General features: G+C 44.2%; 1 protein-coding gene across 1 annotated transcript; it reads left to right on the forward strand.

The window, feature by feature from the left end:
- Positions 1-8,251: 8,251 nt before the first annotated feature.
- TAGLN3 (transgelin 3) lies at positions 8,252-18,747 on the forward strand (the record flags this gene model as incomplete). The annotated part of the gene is made up of 4 exons (XM_084272140.1): positions 8,252-8,431; positions 9,292-9,466; positions 14,415-14,517; positions 18,606-18,747. The coding sequence occupies 4 exons, from the start codon at positions 8,252-8,254 to the stop codon at positions 18,745-18,747; spliced, it is 600 nt and encodes a 199-aa protein (XP_084128266.1).
- Positions 18,748-19,426: the final 679 nt, after the last annotated feature.

Raw genomic sequence — 19,426 nt, forward strand, 5'->3', positions numbered from 1 at the left:
TTGGGGTTTTTTTGTATGCCACTTGTTTTGTAATTCTTCTCTGCTTGCTAAATGGGAATTATTGTTAGTATTTACAATACAAAATTATTGGTAGTATTTGGCTTTTACAGGTATAGCCAAAATTCACTATATACAGTGTAAATGCAAAGGCAAAGATGATACTCTCCTTATACAGGGACAGTGGTCCAGACAGGACTTTGAGATTCAGTGAGTGCTAGTGCCCTTCTCTCTGTGTGCACTGAGTGATTTCTGCCTTCAGTCCACATTCCCCAAAGGTGAAGGGGGGGCTTTGGGGGAGACCTTGATGCAGACAAGCTGTAGTTTGCCACAGTAGTACCATGGGTGTTTCTCTTTGCAAGCACAGCGTTTTCCTTGTATTCACGGTGGAAGTTCCCAGCACTTTGATTGCTGTCAGCTTGGTGTGTTCACATGCCCAGAAGCAGAGGATGGATGCTAACCAGGGAGATGTACATCATACCAGTTTCTGACCTATCAGGAAGTTTTTGGCAGTCAGGAATAGTGTAGTACTCACACATTACAGCGTCATTCCAATTTTACTTGGTGCTGTGCTGTGTTTTGTTCCCCTAGTTAATGCCTGCGGCATCTCTTTTGTCTTTGTCAGTAGATGCCTAGAGAGTGAATTACCTTCACTAGCTGTCATGTTTACAACCAGGTATTTCTTTCCTCTGTAGAAAAAATGTGTTAAACTAGGGTATTACATATTTGGAAAGCTCTGCATGGTGCAAATTCTTAAAATCCCTTGCAATGAATTCTTACATTCTGTTTTTTTTTTTTTTCTACAGACTTTGCTGCCAAATATAAATTGTTTTGTGAATGCATAACATACATTTCATCAATAATAATCTGGATTAGCAACAAATGATTTGGTGTCCTTTATGGTTTCAAATTTACCAACTCTATCCTCTGGTACCTGGGGTGTTGGTTTTCTGCAAATACCTTAATCTACCCTTAGTATTTTCAGTAGTACTCCTGGCTTAAGTTGTTAGCATTCTCTTTGTCTTTCACTTTTGGCAGGTTTCTGGGCTCACCTGTCCCTGAGCACAGTACGGAGGAGTCGCAGCTGACACCGCTGTCGTAGCACAAGGAAGCTCTGAACGCTTCACCGAGCCACTCAGCTGCCCGTGGGGTTGGTTCCGATCAAACACTACTTACTAGCTGACTGAGCGCCTGGAGGTATTTATCTCCTGTGTAACGCTTAAACTACGCAACGTTAACTCCTGCTGAGGAGTTGGTCAGACAGGCAGATTTCATGAGTAAGTAACAAAAAGCTTTTATTGCTAGGCGGGAAGCTTGATTAGCATATAATACCAAAGAAGCAGGTAATTGTTAAAAAGAAACAGAAGCGTTACCAGCTGACCTCAGCTGTCCCTAGTCCTTCACAGCTTTTTTGTTTCAGATCTGTTGCAAAATCTAACTCCTTGTTTCACTTGTGAAACAAACTATTCTGCTTTCTAAAAAGGAAAAAAATGGTGAGGCATGCTTTCCTGTGTTTGGGGTTTAACTCTGCAGTGGACCAGCATACATTTGAAAGGAGTCTCTAAAGCTTATTTAGCTTGTTTCCTAATAAACAAGTGCTCTTATTCTACGTTGAGCTGTGCTAATAAACAAGTGCTATTATTCTATGTTGAGCTGTGCTAATGCAGGCTTTGTTTGCCTTTTTATGTCATTTTGTCAAGGATTCTACTTGTTCTGTGTCACACACTTCAGTTTGTAGGGGTTTTTTTTTTTGAGTATTAAGTGTTTCATGTAGTTTCAGTTTAGCTAACTTACTTTCTCTTGCATCAACACTGAACACAAACAAAGCAGCGTTCACAAAAGGAGCCTAGCTGGATAGGCCTCAGAAGAACTGCCTCCTGCTGTTCCATTTTTATGTTAATTTTGATTACGTGCTCTCTTTGACACTTTGAATAAGTGGGCTAAGAGATTTATGGTACCAGAGCTTTCATATCAAATTAAAACATGCTTGGAGAGAAACTTTGAACCAGCTATGTGTCTGAGCTGCTCACATGTTTTCAATGCTGTAGTCGTACTGTAATACAGAGTTTCAGCATTTTCTCTGAACCAGTGCCTTGGTCAGAGTCACTACGTTAGGTCTCTGCTTGTCGTATCTCCTTGGCCCCTATCCCCTCATCTGGGGGAAAAAACCCCAACAAAAACCAAGCAGGTGGGAGAAAAAAAATCGTGTCCTGGGGAATAACAAGGAATAACGACTTCCTTCTTTTTTAAGTTAACTCAGTTGTGCTATTACAGAGAAGCCTGCTTTACCCTTTCAGGGTTGGGTTGGGTTTTTTTGAATAAGTGCTAAAAAATGTTAAAGGCTTCCCGGGAAATAGAAGAAGGTTCCATGTTTCACCTGTCTCTAAGATCAATGGTCTCTGCTTTGAGCTGATGTACAAATTCAGTCAGATGTGTGACAATGTAGAATTTCACTAAAGCTTGATGAAACTTCAACAACTGTGTAAGTAACACATAAGAAATACCAAAATCAGTGTGCACTCGTGCCCATCCACCCTTGGGCTCAAGCCCAGCAAGGACAGGAAAGGCAGAGGGAACTGAAGCTATTCTGTTTAATAGCAGGCATCTTGCTTCCATGGATGGGTTTAATGCCACTGTGCATGTTGCTTTTCTCCTGGCAGTTGTTTTCTAGGGAAAGACGTCGCAGTGATGGTTGGGAAGAAGAGACAGAGATGAGGGACAAAAATATACTGCTCACAGGTCAGCTTATGTAGCTAAGATTTACTTAGTGACTGTAGGACCTCATTTCTCTTCAATACATATTTGCCTAGAAGGGAAGACTTAGTTACAGCCTTGGCCATGTTGTGCATAAATCTAAATTACAGGATTATTGCAGTCTAGTTGCTGCCTTGACCTTGTATTTCTCTTTCACACACCCTGCATGTGTGTGTTCTATGGTCCAGTGCTTCTATTCCATTAAAGAGAAATGGGGATCTTCTATATGATGCCACAATCGTAGCTTGTGGTACCGCTCAGGAGTGAGGAATAGGCACGTTCTCAGCCACCAGCCTGCTACACTGTCTTGTGTTTGGCAAGGAGCTCTGGCTAGCTCTGCATTTGGAATGAAAAGCAAATGACAGCTGCTAAAACTTCAGTCGCTTGGTTCTTCTGAGACTAAAATGTTTCTGGGCCAGCACATGAAAGGTTGTGTTCTTTTTGGGCCTTCTGACCTGCACCATGTTGTCCACTTGCCTCCCACGTGGCAACATGAGAAGGTCACTGCTGCCTGTCAGGGTGGAAGCAGGTGCTCCTAGCTGTGACAGAGGTATGCTGAACAGTAGCACAGTTAAAGGTTGGAGTGATGTAAATGGCCTGCCCAGACTTTGGTCCTGGAAGAGCAATCCCTGACGGACAGGAGCTGCCTGGGATCGGGTCTGGGCCTTAGGAGAATCCTCTCCTCGGCTTCCGTGTTGAATGGGGTTTGCTGGCAAAAGGTGTGTCAGGGATGCTCGTCCTTAGGACAGTAACTCAAGAAAAAGTTCCTAACAGAGCAGCTAAATGCCTGATCCCAGGAGAAGCATTTACTTAAGGGATTTGATCTTCTTTCTCTGTAAACCTTGCTGTCTGTTTTGGCCTATGTTTCAGTAAAATAAAGACGTTACTACTTTTCTGTTCTTGTGGTAAATGTGTATTGCAATGTGTAATTTTCAAACTGAGGTAAGTTCTCAGATGGTATTGTTTCTGTTGGTATGATGAAATATGTTAGCTTTCCTTCAAGGAGTCTGTCAGTGCAGCACAAAATGTAAAAGGGACTGAGAATTAAAATGCCCAATTTACTTCCTAGGTTATCCTGAATATCAGGAATGCTAGAAGTTATATCCACAGGAGTTGGTTTCCAGTGGTAGGTGGTAACTGGTTCTGCTGGCAAGCTGCCTGGAAGGTGGTCCCCCAGTTCTGGTATCTCTGCCACCTGGTTTGCAGTTAAAAAGATGGCAGTATTCCAGGAGCTGCTTCTCTCCTCCCCTTCCACCCCTCGAGTTTAGTGGTCTTGTGTAGAACATTGTCCAGGTACCTTATGACAAAGCCACATCATGAATAAAGCCGAGCAGGTCTGCACAGCACTTCCCTGGCCTTGCAGCTCTCTGAAAATGCCCTGCATTTGCACTGAGCTTGTATTGAGCCTTTGTGTCCTCTCTGCAACTCTAGAAAACATGACATCATGACATAGGCATATATGCAAGGACCGTCTTTCGACAGCCCTTCAGAAGCTCTCTTGTGAGTGGACGTGCTGGGAACTGTTTTACAGCTTCAGGGAATTCAATGGGCTTTTTAAATATTTTTTTTTAAACTTAGTTATGAAAGATCTGTAATTACAGTGACATACCTGGGAAATAGAGCCTGGACTCCCCAGATATTCTAATTGCTGGAGAGCTTTGCCTGATGGGAATTGACTCAGCATACTTTGAAAGATAGTGCTTTGGGATAGCTGGAATACCAGGCTCTTTCTAAGGAATGAAATGCTACACAGCAAATCTAACAAAGGATAGGGGTTGCTCTGTAGCAGGGTAAATTTTACTTTTCTCTCTGTCTCCCAGTTGGAAGACATTGGAAGCTGTCGAGTTCCCCTGGATCTAAACATGGGTAGTGAGCTAATTAATGTTGGGTTTGTTGTTGGCAGCATTTGTTTATACATTTACAAATACGTTTAAATGTATAGGGTAATATTGTGATTATCTGAAAGCATAAGAAGAGCCATAGCATGCACAGGCATGAAATCCCACTTGAACTATTCAAGCTTCATCTCTGTTTTTAGCCCTAAATTCCAATCTTGTGTTCCTAAGAAAAATAAGAGGACAAAATCCATCAGAAACAGTAGGTGAAGTGTTCTGGTAGTACCTTTGCTGCTGAAAACCTGACCCTTTCACATCCCATTTCTAACCATCAGGCTTAAGTATGCCTGGGTGGGTCTAACAGACTGAGCTCAAGTTCTTTGCTTTGTAGCCACCTGTGCTTGCCATTCCTTAACTTCTGGTTTGGGTGAGCCAAACAGGTAATCCTTCTGAAGCAACTCCTGTAAAGGCTATTTACTTAACTCCTGTAAAGGCTATCTTCAGTCCTCTGGTTACTGGAGTAACTATTGGAATTTACTTCATTCTTTCAATGCTGTTTCTGGAGGGTGACTGTCAGGACTGGGTATGATATTCCTGTTGCTGCTGCACCTCCCACGTTTTATCCCACCAAGCCCTTCAATCACAGTGTCATACCCAGTGCCTGTGCACACCTGCTTGTCTTCCATCACCCTCTGCTTTCTATTTTAACATCTGCTGCTTCATAGGGCAGAGTGCTGCGTTCTGGAAAGCGCTTTTCTGACAATGGCTAGACTTTGGCTGCCATGAGACACATTTTTGCCAGCTTTGAGGTAGACTACTTTCAAGGAGTTTATAATTTTCTGTATCGTTTTCTCTACTGTTCACATGAGCTGGGATCTCCTTAGGAATCTGGGCCTTTTTTTCTGACTTCCAATAGCATATTAAATAGTTCAGGCCTGGGAACACATACAAATATACATGATCATTAATGATTTTTCAATTAAGTTCATATTATAGGACCTACTAGTTAGCCAGGTTCAATGTCTTTAATGTGTCACATTGGTTTGGAGTCAGTTCAGCTCCCTAATCCCCGTGTGGTGCCGCAGCCAACTCTGTGTTACAGAGCTTTCAGTAAATTGCCTCAACACTGTCGCTTAAAAAAATAAACTCATCCTTTTATTTTTCCCAGGATTGATGGCACAGAAGCAAGCTTATGATTTGATTACTCATACTTTGGAAATACTGGGGGGGAGGGCTGGCATTTTTCCAATCCTCTGCAGCTTTCCTGGTGTTCAGAGCCTTATTAAAAATTTATATTGATGGACAAGCTTGCTGTTCAGCTTTCACAGTATGGAGTGGTCCCTCGAGAACAGGTTGCATAGCCAACATCTGTGAAGGAGGAGACCTCTGCTCTACAGCTTAGGAGAGTTAAATTACCCATCCCTGCCCCACAAGTTTGGAAACAGGGTCAGAGCCTGATAGAAAGGTAGGTGGCTTTCATGAAATCTCATTGTTGGTGAGTACTGAACACCCTGGTGTGTACGGAAACAGCCAAGCAAACTAGGCAGCTCCCTTCTAAACAGAAGAATGGAGGAAGGTCTGTGGGACTGGCTAAGGAGTGCAAGGCCTGGCCCCTGACAGCTGCTGAAGGGAAGGATGTCAGCTTCATCTGCCGCCTTCTACAGTTGCAGCTGCAGTTTACCCCTCCCTGATCTCCAGCCCTGGTTTGCAGTCTTGGCTCCTGGGCGTTTGCTCTGCCTTCAACAGCGTGTTCGCTGGGGTGGAAAGTGCTCAAGTGGTGGCCCTGTCACGTAGCGTGCTCTGAGTTATGTAATCATGTATTTCATGGGGGTTTAAAGCTACCAGTGCAAAGGAGGAGAAAGCACTAAATGAAAGGCCTGTGGAGGACAACAGTGAATTGGGTCATCTATTAAATTTTTCATCTCTTGAGTCTGCTGGAGCCCAGCAGCATCTGAAGCAGTATAAATCTGGGAATTCAAGATCTTAAAATGAGAAAGTAATGGATGAAGAGACCATTATGAGATACATATATAAGGAGCTGTATTACTCCTCCCCCCTCCCTTCTTTTTTTTTCTTAAATGCAGCAGGAGGACTTTTGTTGCCAAAGCTGATTGTGTATCCACATCAGGTTTATCAACCTCCTTTTATATCAGGCTGAACGTGAATCATTTGCCAGAAGCCCTACCATAGCAGGGTAGGTAACACAGCATGGATGAAAGACATTTGACCAAACCTCATGTAACTCAGGAGCAAAATTATTTTATTTAATAAAGGATAAATCAGTGCAAATCAGACCAGAAGTCTCTGAACTCTCCTTTTCTCCCCTCCCACCACTGCAATGATACAATCAAAATCTAAACTACGTGCATGGGCGTAGCTCCCCTGCTGCCACTGGAGGTGTGCAGACTCATACCAGCAGAAAATAGGATCCTTCTACTTTGTAGCAGGCTTGCAAGTTTGTGGTGATTTCTCCTTGTTTATAGTGGTTCAGGTTGCTTTCTAGGGATGCTACAGCACTGTAGGATAGTCTAACTTACACTAATGGTAGGGTTATAACGTTCTCCTACCTGCCTTCTCTTCCTTGACTTTTCATCCTGTTGTCCCCTTTTTGAAACTTTTTATCAGCAGACATCAGAGGAGGAATTATTTTTCCCACTGTAAGCCTGGTCATGACACGCAGCAGAGAAGAAGGGTTTGCTTCTGCTCCGTGATTAGAAACAGGGGAGATGTGTAGTGATTTCTGTTACCTTCGTTTCACAGAGTGAGGTCCCTGCACATGTATTTCTCTCTGCCTGGCAGGGGGGATGCTTCCTGCATTTTGGGGCGATGCAGGCTAGGTGGAGCAGAGCTGAGCCTGTAGCCTGAGCAGCGCGAGGCTGAGGAAGCAGGGATGGAAACAGGCTGCAGATGGGCGAGATAAACAGGATCCCCAGGCTGTGACTGAGTAGGCAGGCCTCTTTAATGGCTCTTAGCAACGCCCCTGCTTTGACCCTCCTCATATGTGAGGAAAATCAAATCAATACACTGTTCTTCAAACCACGATGCTGCAGCAGCAGGGCATTGTGGCAGCCTTCGGCTCTTAAATTCATCACCGCTTCTCAGTTTGCTGCTCTCTGGATACCCCTCCCTGCGTCTCTGCTGAGGAAGATCCTGACTGCATCTTTAATCGGATTGCTTGAGCTCCCATGTACAGCCTCCTTCTTATTAGCAAGTATTAGGTAGGCAATTTTAAAGTGCTTTTTGGATTTGCTGGCTGCTTTAACGTTGATCTGAGAACTCTATTGTATTCTCTGTAAACACAACAGAAGCCTTTCCTTAAAACCTGCTCTGTTTTAAATCTGCCTTTTCTTCTGTTTTTGTGGTTAGGCAGGGGGTGGGGGTGGGGGGGGGGTTCTGTTTTTTCTTTCTTTTAAAAAAACAGCTATCTTGTCGCTGATTTGTGCTTTTGGAAAAGGATATTCCCTCCTTGATCCCTCCCCTGTTCTGCAGAACAGCTAGCTATAACCGGTGCCATACAGTGACTTTCAGTGTTGATGAACATCTGTTCAACTGCCTAACGTGTAGGGCAGGCTGCTCACTCTTCTATTCTTTAATTTTCCGGTGCGTACCTCAAAGCTGCAGATCAGGACTCTACCCACTAGGCAAGTTCTGCTTTGGTGCCAGTGATGGCTAACAGAGGACCAAGCTATGGCTTAAGCCGAGAAGTTCAGGAGAAGATTGAACAGAAATATGACCCGGAATTAGAGTCTAGGCTGGTGAACTGGATTATCGTACAGTGTGGAGAACAGATAGAGCACCCTCCTCCTGGAAGGCAACATTTTCAGACCTGGCTGATGGATGGAACGGTAAGTGTTCTGTCCAGTTACATACTTGCCTGTGTTTATATGCACGCTGTCCTTATTTTCTGTCTTCATCTAGCTAAGTCAGTCCAAGCTCCTGGCCAGTGCAAAAATATGTATCTTACCTTCTGATTTATTTCCTTTTGACCAGAAATCTTAATTTCAGAAGATAATTATTCTACTAGTGCAGTGAGATTAGTACAGTACTTATGATTCTTATGAGTCATGCATGTTATATATGAGTATGACTCATTCCTTCAGCACCTCTTCTCATACAGTTAAATGAGATCTGTTTCAAAATCAGATGTATACTTTTCACTTTAAAGAAATAATCAGTGTTGACAGGGAAAGGTGAGGAGATACAGAAAAACTGAAGGACTGGATTATGTCATCACTGTTTTCTTCTTGGCAATAATCCCGTAGCTAAAACATTGTATTCCATTGGTTTGTGGAACAACAAGCAGATGCTGCTGTTTGCGGCGGGCTGTAAGAATAGGCTAATCGCTGACTCTCTGCCAAAGTGACTTTAACAGTATTTCAATTGACATTGCTTATTTTTTTGGCTCGGGCATGTGGCTTCTTCTCTGTCAGTTGTTATATAACCTTGACCAGTGATTGCTGTGTTGTTTCTAGCAGATTAGGATTTATATGGTCAGGCTATTGCCATCAGTCAATGAAAGCTTTAATGCATTTCTAATATACTTTGATTATTGTCAACTTACATCTTTTGTTTTTCATTGAAGAAATTTCTGTCCTTGACACAAACTTGCCAGGTCAAAAGCATTTTGCAGCATCATTTCATGTGCAGAAATTGCCTTCTAGTTTGGTGACTGCTTTCTAATTTTGTTTCTGTATTTATCTCTCAGCTGTTATGCAAGTTAATAAACAGTTTGCATCCAAAGGGAAATGAGCCCATTGCAAAGATCTCTGAATCAAAAATGGCTTTCAAGCAGATGGAACAAATTTCTCAGTTCTTAAAAGCTGCTGAAATCTACGGAGTAAGAACAACAGATATTTTCCAGACAGTGGATTTATGGGAAGGTAAAAATAATAAACTGGAAGTCAGCTTGCAGTCTTCATTTTACTTTGCTTTGATGTGTTGTAATGGTACGTTTTGTCTAAAGCATATTCTCTAATGTAATTATCTTTTGTTTCTGTTTGCCTTACCTCATTACCCTGCTCTTCCTGCGGTGCATTATCTCCTCTGAGGGATTTATATTGCCCTGAGGGCATAACGGAGCTCATGTGTTATCCAAAAGCCCATCATTCTCTTAGAAATCCACAGACCTAATAAAATAAGTGTTCTCTATGCTAATTATTTCCAAGTAAATAGCTTCTAATAGCAAATATGAAACCTCCTTATTTTCTGGTGACGAGATTTTATTGCAGTTTTCAAATTATAAGCAAGGCTTAAATTAGAGCTATAAAATGCACTCCTAGGAGCACATATGCCTCCCTGGAGCTTAGGAAGGCTCCTTTATGACAGGCAAGAAGCACAACTCTCTGCTAACGCTGTGTTAGCTGAGCATATCTCTAAGGGTGCAATCTTTTTAGAGAGGTCACTATGGCAACAGCAAAAAATAAAAATTTCAGGGTGTCCTTGTGGTTTTGCAGTAACCCAGGTGGAGGCTATCTCTGTCCCATGCTGGAAGTGGAAGCTGCTTTTTCTAGTTGCTGAAGAGCTGAGTCATTTGTGCGTTTGTGTGGCTGGTTTTGCTCATTTCTGCAGTGATGTGTCTCTTCCTGGTGCTCTAACCAAACACGCTGTGGATCCATCCCAGTCTCTCCGGACAAGGTGATGCAAAGTACTTTGTGTGAGGGCTCAAAACAAGGACACAGCTGCCAGGTAGTGAAAGGGCCAGAGAGATGTCCTGAGAATCTAACAGCAGAAAGAGGAAATCAATCCATTGAGAAGGCTGGTTTGTGTAGGAACACACATGGAGTGAAAAAAGACGTGTCTGTTTTCAGGCTGTTGGGATAGTTGGAAGAGATCACTCTTCTGAAGGACAATTCAAGGCATAAAAGGCTAGGAAGCTGTTTGTTAGGAGGAGGTAGGCAGAGTTAGTGGGATCTGTGATGTTCTTAGGGTGCCAGATTGGCTTGCCAAATCCTACCTTTGGGCACAAGGGCCAGATTGTTTCTTCCAGTTCAGTCTTTTGTGTTTCATCCAATCTACCTTTAAATGTCTTAAATTAAAGCACTTTCAGTTCCCTGGAGTAATCGAACACCCCCACCCCCAGCCTAGCAGGCTGTCTAAATAGAAGCTCCATATATCTTGTAAGGGATGGTAACAGCTCATTTCAGATGCTGTTCTTTGCAGTCTTTTGCATATCATAATGGCTTCACACCATGCAAATGAAAGTAGGGTAGGATGAAAAGGACTTGCTTTGAAGACAAAAAGCTCCTAATGATGGTGGCACTTCCCTCATTTCTCTTCCTTTCACTTATCCCCTTTTCCCAATAGATTTAAGGATAAAGCTAGTAACTTCCACAGGACAGGAAATCAAAACAACACTCGAAACCTAGGAGGGAGACATACAAGGTTTTTCTCTACTGTTATTTTAGGACTTCCTAAAACTAATCTGTCTCCTCATTTTCCCACTCCCTTTCCACCCCTCCTGCTGCTCATTTCAGTGCTGAGATGAAACAGTATGTCTCTCCAGCCGTGAGTCACTGCAGGCTTTTTATGTCTCACCATAACTGACCTCTAGCATCTGCACTGCTTCAGGGCTGCGTCGCCTGAACCTGGATGCATTAGCTGGACAGAAGGGCAGTCTCTCTTTCACTACTTTGTAATTGCAGCACTCCTACACTTCAGGCCATAACCTCTTTAGAAAGAGACGAGATGTCAGTGTGTGTTTATAGGCAAAGAAAAGTGTGACTGAAAAACAGCTTTTCTCTGACACTAATTGTTTTCCGAGAGCTTTTGCTCAGAAATTCTTGGTAGTGATTAATGAAAATGTTTTAGGATGTAATCTGCTGTTGACTGTTTCAAACTCACTCAGTCCATCTGGTGTGTTTTTCTTCATCTCTCCAACTTCTTGGTCCAAGAGAAGCATCGCCTCTCTTTTGGTCCTTTCTTAGATAAATGTACCGTGCTGTGCAGCTTTCTCTAATCCGTGCCCAAGATAGTATGTTCACTGTCTTTTACAGGTACCTCTCTGGTATGTTTCCAGGCAGGCAAGAGGCAGCTGTATCTCTGGGTTCTTGTTCAGCCTTCACAAAACAGTATTTGAGGAATACAGAGCACTTCTCCATCTTGGGGTCTGGATGGGAAATGTGGCCTTCCAGCCAGGTCTCCCCCACAGAGAAAGGCTTAGCGTAAGAAGCAAGCAGAGTCACCTTTCCTCCTCGTACAGGCAGTGCCAAGATCCTCTACAGGGCTGAGCTATTCAAAGCATGCTGCAGAGGACGTGGAAGATGCAGAAGAAATGCTGCCGGCGTGGGTCCCCGCAGCATGATTCAGGGAGGCTGAGGCTGGGGGCCAGGCAGGCAGGCAGCCCACGTGCCTGTCAGTGAGGGGAAGGCACTGACCGCAATTTTCTGCAATGTCAGAGTCAAGCCTGACTTCAGAGGATGTGTTATGATCCTTTCTGTCAGGTGGCTGCAGTGGTAGGTGACTTTCTCAGGGGAGATTTCAAATCTTTCATGGCCCTTTTCTTTTTTTTGCTGACCACTGAGCCCCTCGAATCCTTCACTGGAATGTCACAAGACCGCATGGATTTGGGGTCTTCCCTCACCTGCAGCACACCTCGTGTGCAGCGAGAGGCTTGGCAAAGCAGGGTCGTGGCCTCGGCTTTGTTTTGACATGTGGCACTTGGCTCCCACTCGGTCTGTTTTTCCCCTGCAGCGTCTCCCACTCGCCACTGACAAATAACGCAGAGCTGAGTGCATAGCGTGGGGGGGCTGCCAGATGGCTCCAGGAGGTTGATCATCATATTCTGCTACTCGTCTTTTGTTTCTTCTTTCTTTCTGCTTGCAGTCGTTATTCAGCTCATTCACTTTTAAATCCTGCTTCACATCCCCCTTCATCCCAGTCAGTCGCAGCGCTCCTTGTTATACGGGAGGCATCCCAAGGACGTTGTATGTGGCATCTGTTACAGCATATGGTACATCTGCTGCTTCAGGGAGCTCTGAGTGTTCCTGCCTCACGCCCTTCCATGTGCGCCTGTGTACGTGCCCCCCGTGAGATGTCAGCTCTTGGGCTGCCCTCTTCTGCAGGGATCCCGCCTGATGCAGCTCACGTTAGCAGACAGGGTGGAACGAGGGTTCTGGATGGCTGACAATTTGCCTTCCGAGCAGACAGGATCGCTGTAAACTTTAATAAGCTGTGTGACAGCCACAGTTGGAAGCTGCGAGACGTTTTCAGCTTGAGGGTGTCTTCATCACCTCAGCCAGTGTGCTATGCATGTAGGTTTGCATGAGCCAAAGCCCCCAGCTCCGTGTGTCTGTAATCGGGGCGATGCTTTGCCTAAACACAGAATGGGCAGCGCTCGCTTCCCTCTCACCCCAGCGGGTCTGTGGTGAGGTTCATTAATGCTGGTCCACTGGAGGTGTTTCTGAAATCTAAACTGCTGTCCTCGCCTTCCACTCTAGTGCCTCATGTTTTTGTGAGTTTGTCCTGAATGGAGAGCTTACAGTCAAACCCAGATCAGTTAACCCCTAGGAAGGGGCTGGGACAAAGGAAGCGGAGTCACAGAAACACTTAGGGAAGGATTTCGGAAGAAGGGAGGGGCAGAAGGCAGGTTTCCAACAGTTTACCTCCTCACACAATTGGAAATACATGCTCCAACTCATTTTTGCTAGAAAGTTTTCCAGAAGTTACGGTGTCTGGATTGGGTAATGAGTTGGGTAATGAGCTAAGAGCCTGTCTGACTTGCTTATATTTATGTTTCCTGCCCTTTTTACAGCAAGTGATGAAGTGCAGGGGAAGAACTAAGGAAAAAGCAGCAATAATAACTCTTAAAATGTCTGTGTGTCTCTTTTTTTAAAATTTATTTATTATCCTAACTTTGGAAGGATTTATGATAGGAAATTTGGAAGGAGGGGTATACCATTTTCAAATGCAAACCTCTATGGAAAATGAGACTTATATTTCAAAACCTGGTGAATCTTAAGCAAGGTGGAAGATGTACCTCTGAGCAAGTGACAGGCAGATTCACCCCTCTCAGTACAGGTAGGGTAGATTATCCCTTGGTAAGCCTTTGTGTTCCTGTTGTTTATGGAGGGAGCTTAAAGAACTAGGCATGACCAGATAGGTAACTTCTACTTGGCTACAGATGAGATAAGCCTGATTTTTTGAAATGGGGGATAAACTGAGATAACACCGGGAGGGAGAGAGTGGAAGGTTAGTGGGCTGGATGGCAGGAACCAAAAGTATGGAACTGCAGAGCATCAGTTTTTGGCAGCCTGAGAAAGAAGGCCTGTAGGAAGGATCTGGGAGGTGATTTGATGGGTAGGTTGTGTTACCTGCACAGGACCTCTCCAGGACAGCCATGAGCTCTGTTAGTGCAGGGACTGACTGGAAATGCCAGGAGTTAAATGGTGAGACCAGTTCCATCAGTTTACTGGTGAAGAAGCTGCGACACAGCACAGTCATTTACCACACTGTTCTCCTTCAGCCACATTTTACTGTTCTTTGTCCACAGAAGCAATCTCGTCTTAGGAGAAAATTTTGCCTAAAGGATTATCTATAAAGACTTAAAATAGCAGGGGGGTGAGGCATCAAAAAGCCAGAGGCTCAAAACCTGGAAATGTCCAATTGTTAAGTTTTGCCTAAACTTTGTCCCTTTGATGACTTGTAATAAGCTCTTGTGTGTCAGTATCTCCGTTCCAGCAACTGTAAGATAGCACTTACAGTGCTATTAATGCACATCTTCAGAGGAGCTGTGGGAATTAGCTACTACATTGGATAAAAGTGTTTATCAGTGTGTCAAGCTCTTTGTTGTGCAAGGATTTCCTGTATTAATTTCACTGTCTGGCTTTCTAGGGAAGGACATGGCAGCAGTGCAGAGAACCTTAATGGCTCTAGGCAGTTTGGCTGTCACCAAGGATGACGGCTGCTACAAAGGGGATCCCTCCTGGTTTCACAGGTAAAGTCCAAAGCACGACTGCTCAGAACTGTCTTCCCCAGGAAGCTGGTAATAGTGCCTGCCTTTAGCTTTTAAGGGAAGTTACTGGGAAAGGGAAGGGAAGGATCTTTCCAAGATTCTGTGTAATAGAGAGGTTTTCCCTCCAGAGTCTAGAGGAGGCAAGCAAATACCCAACTGGGCAGTGACATTTTCTACCCTTCACTAGTTCCCAGCTTTATCAGCATCACAGCTAGGCCATGCCTTGTCCATCTGAAGTTGCCACCAGGGCTGCTGGGAAAGAGCTATGTGGGAGCTGTGACGTGTAGCCACGCTGCTGCCTTTTGTTACGCGGCCTCTCTCACTTCACCCACCATGTTCCTCCTGCCCTGGAGTTGTACCAGGACTAGAGAGCACATCGGCTGTGGCTCCGGCTCTGGTTTCCTCCTGGAGGCACCCTTTTTGAAAGCTGTTGTAGGCTGTGTTGGTGTGGGCTTGAGGCATGCGTGGGGATGCTACTGCACACAGGGAGCAGTGTCCAGGTGCCTTTGCAGCACATCCATCTTGCTGCCCCAGGGGCTGTGCTAATCGCTGACTTTATCCCTGACTTTTACTCCCTGGATGATGTGCAGTGATGCTTGGGAAATTCAGCCACCAGTTTTGATTACATTCATCTATTCACCAGCTCCAGCTAAGCCTCTAAATCCATTTATGAAGGAAAGGGAACATGCAGCAGCCACGCAGGTTATGTGTGTCTAAAGGCAGGAAAAGTGTACGTTTGCTTTGCATCAGATGACAGAAAGACTAAGGGAGACATAAATAAGGCTCCCATGGATGTCAGTGAACCCCCATATATTGACCATTTACTAAGCAAAGAGAAGGCATGAATCATAGAATAGAATCATAGGGGTTGGAAAGGACCTCGAGAGATCATCAGGTCCAAGCCTCTTTCCATTTTTCATCAAACCAAAAATTATTTTATTTCTTTGTTACTTTTATTTTATTGAGGAGTACTACTTATCTCCGAAGAGTTCACTGGCTTGCAGAAGCTGTTAATTTAAAATCCACTTGTTTTTGCTAGGGAGTCTGGGAAACAGGGACAGGAGGAAAAGGAAATCCTCCCACAGTTTAGCCTTCCTGCCCCAAAGGAGAGTCTGCCATCCAAGAGTCTTTCTTGTGCTGGAATATCTGAGACATGTTAGCAAAAAGAGTGCTGGCTGCTTGCCTTTGGTTTCCTTGAATTTTCTCATGTCAAGGTGGGGTCAGCAAAAGCTTAACAGACTTGGTTTGTCTTAAACCTGAGCTGATTTTAACTGAGGCTGAGGGAGATTTGAATTTCAGGTGAACAAGTGCAAACTGCTATGCATTCTTTTATGAAATTAAACTAACTTAATACAGTCCACAAAGAGATTTGTATTTATTGAATATAATTGGGTTTAAAGCTCAAATCCAGTTACATGCTTTAATGTAAACCAGACATGAAATCACTATGGCCCAGACAGGCTTATTTGTTTGATGTAACTAACGCAAAGCACTACATGGAAAAATTAATTTTCATCTGGGCTCCTAATTGTGGGTGGAAACAGTTTTCACTGGCATAAATGAAGATGTGATCACCTCCCTTCTCTCCTGTCCTGCCCATACGGCTTGGATAGTCAATCCAGATCTATTTCAGCCCCTGAAATAACATTTAATAGTGACTCCCTCAAGGAAAACTGATGTTATTTCCTTATAGAAATAACACATGGCAGATCAGGAGTTGTTTTCAGAGTTGTTTACCCATCCGTTCAGGCAGACCAAGCCCCCTCACTGCCACCCAGCGATAGCCATGAGTCAGGGCTTTCAGGCTGAATCTTAATCGCCTTAAGTTAAACTGAAAGAAGTCAAGATTAAATAGAATAAGAGTATCCATGCAGGGATCTACAATGATTAAGATACCCCTGCATTTGAGCTAAGCTGTTTAGATTTCCCCAGCCACTGTCTCTCATTCCCAGGCCCACCAGGCCCGATTCCCCCTTCCCTGCATGCCCTAGGGAGGTTCATGGGCCCGTGGCTGTTTGTTATCTTGTGGTTTGGCAAACTGGGGCCGAGTTGGCCCAGAAAATTATTAAATCTGCACAGTGGGGCTCAGTTGGAGGTAAGGGCAATGCCAGGTGCTGGCAGGCAGGCCAAACAGGGTGAGGCACTGAGGGGAATGGACTTGCCATCACCCATATTTCCACAGTCCCAGTTCACGCTGTCTCCACCAGGCTAAAAGCAGATCATGAATACATGATGTTACCTGTAAGACCATCATATGCTAAACGTGGTGTTTATGATGGTAAAATAAACCACTATTAGATCCAAGCAGTATATGTAATCAACTTTGATTAACATAGCTAGAGTTGCCTTTGCTCTTTTTATTCCTCCTTTCCCCCCCCACCCTGTTATTAGTTACATTCCAACTTTCAGTGGAATTACCCCACAGCTGAAAATTCTAGGAGGAAAAAGAAAAAAATAATAGAAAGTATTCCTGGGATTTTAATTAAAATAAAGGCAGACACAGTCAACCTGAGATTCAGTTAGGTAACAGGAGTAGTTCTACCAAAATCCTCTAGAGGAGACCCTGGCAGTAGATCGGTGCTGTGTAAGGGTCCTGGAAAAGATATTAAGCAGCACTGAGAGGAGGTTGCTTTCTGAGGCACACGCAGCTCTGCATCCCACCCTCTACCCTGGCGTGCTTTCTGGAAAGAGCTGTGGGATCTGAGAGCCCTGGACAGGCTTTATACGCCCTCTTACTAGTCTGTACAGTAATGTTGGGGATTCCTTCTGAAAAATCACAGGTCAATACTGGTTTTCTGTGGATATTTCTCACCTTCCTGCCTCTCTGGGCTTTCATACAGATGTGGGTTCTCCTGCAATGTCCCACATAGCAAACAATTTAAGTGCTTTTTTGGACTTGAGCCAGGGTGCTTAGCACAGTACAGAATCGGACCCTCACCGAGAGGATCATGTTGATGGTTTTCAATCACAGCGGGCACATAATCTAACATTCTCATCTAGTGGTGGGGTGGGGAGAAAAAGAGGAATTGTAACACGATGCCATATTGCAGGGTAACCTGATCCCAGGACAGACACACAGCAGGGAGAAAGATTGCACCTGGGTAGGAGTAGAGCCTGCTTGATTGAAAGGCTCCCTCAGCCTGGGCCTCTGTGGATCCATACGGCTTATCTGGCAGCAGCAGGCTGATCCTTCTCCCTTGTAAACGACTTGTTTTCCCCACAGTGAATAAATGAAAGATTAACTGAAGATAAACAGTTTCCAGCGAGGCAGCCTGGTACAAACTTACGTGCTACTCCGCCACCACGTTGTCCCTCGGTGCTATTTTCAGGGAAAAGAGGCTTCTTTTAAATGCCAACAAAGGGTCGTTGATCCAAAGAGCTTTTGAGATCAGGGATGCTGAACAAAAGTGGTCAGCGTGTTTTGACAGAAGAGGAAGGACTTGACATACAGTTAAGACACAGGTGCAGAGGGCAGAGTCTGCTGCTTAGAGGAGAGAGATCTGGAAACGGCATCAGAACAATTGTTCTGTCCTGTGGCAGCCACCATCCCGTCTGAGAAAATGAGCTGGTCACTTCTGCGTCCCTTTGTTTCTCCAGGTACATTCAGCTCTTACTTACTCCACTGACTGAAATTATACCAATTTGTACTGTTACTCTACATGAGTATCAGCTTGTAGTACAGCACAGCTTAAGTGCCTCATTGATCAGGCCCCATGGACTACAGCTGTTAAGAGCTATAGGGCCCCACACAAGTTAATGTTATCACAAGTGTTACATACAGCACTACATAAATATTTTACCTGTTGTAGGTGCTGGGGAGGTACCACACAGTTCTGGACTAAACACCACGGTGAAGGTCTGAAGTGGTGTAGGTTTGACTAGAGCTTTACTTCGAGCCACAGGGAAGCCATTAGCTAGTCCAGCCCATGCGATGGTGCAAATGAAATCTTGCATTACAAGGGGGTGTGTCTGTTAGCATGAGCCAGTTTCAGATTGCCTCTCATCATCCTTTGGGCATACGTGGACTGACGGGGTGTCTGTATGTTGCTTGTTTGTGTGTTTCTGGACAGGAAAGCACAGCAGAATCGACGAGGATTTTCAGAAGAGCAGCTCCGTCAGGGACAGAACGTTATAGGCCTTCAGATGGGCAGCAACAAGGGAGCGTCACAGTCGGGTATGACAGGCTATGGGATGCCAAGGCAGATTATCTAAAAGCATCGCTGTCTGTAGAGAAAACACTCCTTCTGCAGCATGGTCTGTTAAAAAAAAAAAAAAAAGAAAAAAGAAAAAAAAATAAGGCTCATTAGTTCCCTTTATGCCTGGTTTTTGATAGTTAGCACTCTCTGAGGTTTGGGGTATTTTTTTGTTTGGTTTGTTTTATTTGCAGCTGCCAGGATTCATCTAGGAACTTGGGTTTCCATGGTGGTGTGTGTCAGTTCACAGCACGTACGCACTGCTGCCTCCTACTTTTCACTTCTGAACTATGCAAAGACAATTATTCTGTATTAATTTATTTGCAAAGTGTTCTCTTCCACATTTGTCTCACACTGCACTTGTATTTCAACCAGTAATCTCGTTCTTCAATTCAGTGATGATATTGTTTGACCTAAGAATAAAGACAAATTAAAGACATCGCTTAGACTCATTATTTAATGGAGGTTAAAGCAATTAAAGGCTACGACCACATGGTACAGTGCTGAGGAGTTAAATGTTTTGAATGGCCCATCTGTCTTACCTCTAAACCCAGAACCTTCTCTGAGTGACTCTCTGCTGTAGTGTTCACAGTCTGTGTTACATGTTCAGTTTAGTGTTGGTCTAGGGGCATGCCCACCATATTTTCCTAAAAAGAAAAAGAAAAGATGTATTATCCATCGAGTTTGATCCATGTAGT

This window comes from Gallinula chloropus (assembly GCF_964237585.1).
Source record: "Gallinula chloropus genome assembly, chromosome: 1".
NCBI lineage: Eukaryota > Metazoa > Chordata > Aves > Gruiformes > Rallidae > Gallinula > Gallinula chloropus.